The sequence below is a fragment of the Trichosurus vulpecula genome, chromosome 4 (assembly GCF_011100635.1).
Source record: "Trichosurus vulpecula isolate mTriVul1 chromosome 4, mTriVul1.pri, whole genome shotgun sequence".
NCBI lineage: Eukaryota > Metazoa > Chordata > Mammalia > Diprotodontia > Phalangeridae > Trichosurus > Trichosurus vulpecula.
In genome coordinates, this window is record NC_050576.1 from 346305423 (window position 1) to 346311618 (window position 6196).

At 38.3% G+C, this 6196-nt stretch overlaps 1 protein-coding gene across 1 annotated transcript; it reads right to left on the reverse strand.

The window, feature by feature from the left end:
- Positions 1-2240: 2240 nt before the first annotated feature.
- LOC118848623 (nuclear inhibitor of protein phosphatase 1-like) lies at positions 2241-3296 on the reverse strand. Its single transcript, XM_036757591.1, has one exon. It carries the CDS (start codon positions 3294-3296, stop codon positions 2241-2243), a length of 1056 nt encoding a protein of 351 aa, XP_036613486.1.
- Positions 3297-6196: the final 2900 nt, after the last annotated feature.

Below are 6196 nucleotides of genomic sequence, written 5' to 3' on the forward strand. Positions count from 1 at the left end.
ACATTTGCATAAAAGACGATTTCAAGGACAACTCAAGCAAGGTAAGCACTTACATGGAGGTCAAATGAAGAGATACAAGGCCACTCTCGAGGTCTTTCTGAATAACTTTGGAATTGATCATGAGACATGGGAGATGCAGGCATGCTGTATCAAAGAAAGCACTTGCTCTACAAGTAAAGGAAAATTCCAATAGCTCAAAAGAAATATGAGATGTGCAAATTTAGAGACATCTTATTCCAAATGTTCATATAAACTATTTGTTTCTGAAGGGTGGTAGAGCCTTCTGAGCTAGAATTGGTCTGATCAGTCACACACATTGTTCCTTGACCACAACATAGTGATATAATTTTGCTCCTCTTTGATCATGAACCATATATAAACCCACATATGATGCCTTGTTTTGCTTCCCCCATAGAAGGAAACATTTAGTTCTTAGTAGTCAAGCTATTTTCCAGCCAAAGCAGTGCTCACAAAGTTTATTGAATTAATATGATTGCAGCTCAGTGGTGAAGATGGTAGGTGTCTCTGCCATGTTTATTACTGAAAGCTAAGGCCTATAACAAACTGTTTGAAGATTTTTTTTAACAATTTTTTTTTACTACAATGGGTTATGCCTTTTCAACTTCTGCATTCAAAAGTGCAATTTTAAAAAAAAAATCTCTTCAGCCACTCTGTACTGTCTTTTATCAGGAAACAATAATACGTAAATCGCCAAAGGCGTTTTCTGAATTCTGCTATGGTCTTCTCACAAAGACTGGATGAAGGTAAGAATCTAAAAAGATATTGCCTGTCTAAGGCTTTGGGTAGAATCTAATAATGTGAATTTTAGTTAGGAAAAATGTAATGTCATCTATTTAGGCCCAGACAATCAGATTCACAAGTGTTGGGTGGAGAAATCATGGTTAGATAAATTTATTTGGAAAAAAATCTATTTTTCACCAGAATTTGAAAGCTCAGGGTATATGATCTGACATTCAACATGAAAGTCATTGTGAGCCAAAAACAAGCAAACAAAAGAATTAATGAGATATTGGACCTCTTTAAGACAAGCAAACCTTACAAGAAAAAAGTGTTGTTAATCCCTCTGCATACTGCCCTGATTAGAACATATTTGGAATTCTGTATTTAAATTTGGGAATCACAGCTAATAAAAGACATTGAAGAATTGTACAGTACTCATAAAAGGGCAAGCAATCTATTGAGGGACTTCCAGTTAATTGTATGAGAATCAATTGAAAGTGAGGGTGGGAAGAAACAGGAGCTGATGATTGATTCAAGTACGTAGAAGGTAACTGTAGAAAAGAGACTAACTTTTTTTTCTGTTTGGTCCCTGAGAGCAGAACCAGGAGCAATAATTTGAAGTTTCAAAGAAATAATTTAGTCTAGATGTCAAGGAAAACTAACTAACCTTTAGAGCTATTCAAAAGTGAAATGGTAAAATCATAGATATAAAACTGGATAGGACTTTACAAGACATATAATCTAAGCCCCTCATTTTAGAAATTAGGGGCAAAAATGGCCCCAAGAGATTAGTGTCTAGCACATGCTAGATACATAATAAATATGAGATAATTGGCTGACTGATTATCCAACATCATAGTAAGTAGAAGAGCCAGTATTTGAACATAGGTCTTCTGGTTTCAAATTTAGCAGTACTCTCATTATATCATGTGAACTGGGTTCAAATACAACTTCTGACACTTATTTGATCATTCTGTGAGCTACTTTAGGTGACATATCAAGTTCAAGGTTGTGATAATTGGAGGATAGGAAGAAGGGGCATATGCTACTCTCATTACTATAGCTTAGGCATGGCTTCTAACACAACTACATAACTCCCTTTTTCAATCGATGGAAGAAATTTTATGTCAATTTTCTGGTATATTATAGTAGGTACCCTTGTGGGATTAGAGTAAATGGTTGCTAAGTTCCCTTTCAGTTCTAAAATTCTGTGATTCTGCGAAAAAAATTGGGGCAATACATAGCTAAAATAACACCAAAGTACTCTAGTAATTTCTCAAGAGGCATCACACTTTTTGGTCAGCAAAAAGTACCCCTTCAATCAATTTGTTCTATATTTTTTTATTTGTCAGAAGTTTGGTGTTTTATTTTGTTTTAGTTTTGCAAGAAGCATATTTTTTCAGGACTTGGGTGTTGTTGTTGTTTTTTTTTTCCTCAGTTCATTAGCTCCCCAAACCTCCCTTCCACCCAATTCCCACCCCACCCCAGGACCAAAAATATCAAATCAATAAGGAGGGTGTGGGCTTCTTGCCAGGCCAAGCCTCCTTTGCATATTTCTTCTTCTTGGGCTCGTTTACAGCTTCAGGATTGTAGACCGCAGGGTTTGGTGCAGGCTTCATATTCACTGCTGATGGCACAACAGGGGTCAAGTCTACCTCAGGAGCGAGGTTTGGGTAGGGCATGGGCAGGCCACCAATAAGCGAAGTCCCATGTATGCTATGTGACTGAGAGCCCGCCTCACTGTGGGTAGGGGGCAGACCCCCATGCAATCCTCCGCTGAATGGAAAGTTCTGCATGCGCCTGCTCACTGACTCCTCCAAACTGAGTGAGCCAGGGCCCTTGACACGTTTCTTCTTAACTGGGACCACTGCAGTCTGTACCATGTTTCTGAATCTGCCAACGGAAGGATTCACGTCCTCTGGATTGATGATGTCATCATCTTCACTGTACGTTACCCTAGAGTTCTTCCGTTTCCGCTTTGGTCTCTGGATGTCCAAATTCCCTTCCTCAATGGTGAGAGTGGAAATCCGTTTGTTATGGGCTGTGTTGAACTCTGTCAAGTTATCAAGCTCGGTCTCCTCTTCAGGGAGGCCCAGTAGGCCCTTGAGTTCATCATCCTCTCCGCCCATTTTCTCATCTCCTTTCACCGCTGATGGCAACGTCTGAGGCTTCTCACGAAGAGTGTATGCCCGGGTAGATGCACCAAATGAGACTGTGGAGTCAATGGGGATCTGCTGTGGCTTGTGAGGTTCCAATCGAATGTGACCCAAGAACGTGCCATGTGTACTGTTGAGATCTATTAGGAAAACTCTCTTCAGGTGCTTGTGGTAGACCAAGGCAGCATGGACTCGAGAGCAAGACTGGTGATCAATGGTAAAATCACATAGGTCAGGGTTTCTCCCAAACAGGTAATACTTCTTTTCATCAATGATCAGTTTCTCAATTAACTTGTCTCCTTTGACTACATCCAGATGTAAACCAGGTGGGGGTTTACCTGCCCAAGTCGGGAAGTCGAACAGCGGGAGACTAGAGCCTGAGTTCGCGGCTGCTGCCATCTTGCGTCTCCCCCTCCCATTTGGAGCTTGGGTGTTGTTTTTTTTAAGTTAATTTTCAGTTTATTTGACCATGTAAACATTTTATAGTAATAAGATTTATGATGCTTTCATTATATTTTTCCTACTCTAAAGCCTAAATCTGTATAAATGAGAATGTAAACTATTATTTTTTCCTCACTTTGTACATTTTTATTCCTGGCTTTCTATGATTATATGTGAATGCTCAAAGTGATTGTAAACTGAACTGAACATCGACATCCTTAGAAGCTACTCAGGTTAAATTCTTTCCTACCTTACAGTCTCTGCACTCTTCCCCTTGATGGCACTTTGTAGCTGCAGCAGATGCTTCTTGGCAGGAAGACCCTATTTTTCATCCAGGCTCCTCTCCAGTGAGCAAAAGCGCCAACCCTTCCATGCATCCTTCCTTCTTTTATTTTTTTTTTAATATATCAGAATAAGGCTCACAGAATTAATAGACAAGAATGGGTTGTTGTGTTCACGAGTTTCAATACATTATCTTTCCCTCCCAAACCCATCTCTACTCCCTATTCCAGAATTTTTATTTACTGTTAAAGGCAGTACCATCTTTCATATCACTCATGTTCAAACTTCGGTGTGATCCTAGGGCTCTCATTCTCATTTCCCATATACAGTAACTTACCAAATCTTGTTGTTTCTTCCTGCACAACTCCACACTCTGCTATTTACTATCTAATTATGTAACTACAACTCAGTTTCAGGAATTTGGCACCTTTCTCCTAGTGCCCTCATAATTGGTCCTTTTTCTAATACAGCCACTACTCAACTGCCAAAGTGATATTCCTAGTGCATAGATATGTCAATTGGCTATTCAATAGTTCCCCTGACAGTAGGATCTATCACCATTACAAGTTTTCCTCATATTTTCATAATTTCAATTTTTGTGAAATATTTATACTGCACATGATTAAACAAATTGTATTACATGTTATATAGTGAATGTACTACAGTTATGTATATAATTGTAAACATATTGGGGATGGGTCAACAATTTCTTTTTGTTTAAGAGATGAAAGGACCTTTTTAATTGTCATTCTGGTATTTAAATTTCTTTATTATTTTTATTTCATTTTCTTTCTTTTCCCTCATCTATTTCCAGAATCATAACTGTGTTCCAAAGGGTTTCAACTTACCAGAATTCTGACTTCTGAATATTTTCCCAACATCTAGCAACTGTTTATATAATAGGTATTTTTATTCTTGTTGTTAAATTGAATTAAATAATATTAGTGGGGTATGTGAAATGAGAGTATATTGAAAATATTTTGTCCTACCTGCCCTTAACAGCATGCTTACTTTTTTGAGGACAGGAACTGTAGTATAAAAAATGTGTAGAAGAGGGGAATTAAGATGAGGAATGGCCAGCACACAAAGATAGGTTTTAACAAACTTTATCACTACTCACAAGGAGAAGAAGTGGACAGCTGCTAGCAAGAACAATCTCAATGTTGAGCTTCATGACTGCTGTGGAAAGCACAGAGTCGAGTGCCAGAGAGAGTTCCCATGTTCCAACTGAAGTCTCAGAGATTCTAGGTTCTCAAAATTATATAGAGTATTATGCAGGGGGCCAATTTGATATCAATGGGAGATTGCCCTCATATCTCTAGGACCAATAAAGCTAAAGTATTTTGTACATTGACTGATAAAGAATGAGAAATGCAGGAGAGAGACATTAGAGAACAGCTTTAAAGATACAATTCAAGCAAGAGGCTAAAAAGGATTATTTTTCAGTTGCTCAGTTTATTGGCCTTGACATACTCCCATACTTTGGTTCTGGGGTCATACCAGTGACACTAGTTTTCACTAGTCGACACTTTTTATCCATAGTGTTGCACATAGGAGGTTAATTGACAAATGTTTGTTTCATAAGTAAAGTACAGGACTGGTAATGTCAGTCCTCCCTCCCCCAGCAGACCATACCCAGTAAACTCCAACATAGTTTCCAATTGTCTCCTGAATCAAATGCAAAATATTCTGTTTCGAATTCAAAACCCTTAATGACTACTCCCTTCCTGCCTTTTCAGGCTTCTTATGATATTTTGCTGCCTAATACATGCTTTTTCATCCAGTGACACTGGCTTCCTGGCGGTTTTATGAACAAGATATTACACCTCTTGGTTATAAGTAATTTCTCTGTCTCCCAAGCTTGGAATGCTCTCCCTTGAACTTCCACTTGTACTTCTGACCTCCCTGCCTTCCTTTAAGTCAAAACTAGAACCTGATCTTCTACAGGAAGTCTTTCCCAACTTCTCTAAACTTCATTGCTTTCTCTCTGTTAAGTATTGCCTATTTATCTTGTATATAGCTTGCCAAGTATATATTTGTTTGCATGTTGTCACCCTCACTAGATTGTGAGCTCCTAGAAGACAGGGATTGTCTTTTGCTTCTTTGCGTATCCCCAGCACTTAGCACAGTGCCTGTTATATGGTAAGCACATAGAGAAGGGAGTTAAATGGCACAGTAGATAGAATGCTGGGCCCAAAGACATGGAGACTCATCTTCCAGAGTTCAAATGTGGCCTCAGACATTAATTAGCTGTATGACCCTGGGCATATCACTTAACCTTGTTTTCTTCAGTTTCCTCAACTGTAAAATGAGCTAGAGAAGGAAATGGCCAATCACTGCAGTACTTTTGCAAGAGTAAATCCCAAATAAGCTCACAAAAAATTGGATAAAATTGAATGATGACAATAAGTTTTCCCAATTCATGAAATAGCATGGTGTATCTATTAACCTCAAATTTTAGGAAATCATTTGAAAGGTTTCTTGTGTTATCATCAGGGACAAAATGGAGAGGTGTGGACTAAATTTTAGTTATTGTAATGATATAATAATAACTAACATTGTAAGGATATAGTAAT

What these genes read in the sequence shown, in the direction of transcription:
- LOC118848623 (XM_036757591.1), bottom strand. Translation starts at nt 3,296, where the DNA reads ATGGCAGCAGCCGCGAACTCAGGCTCTAGTCTCCCGCTGTTCGACTTC.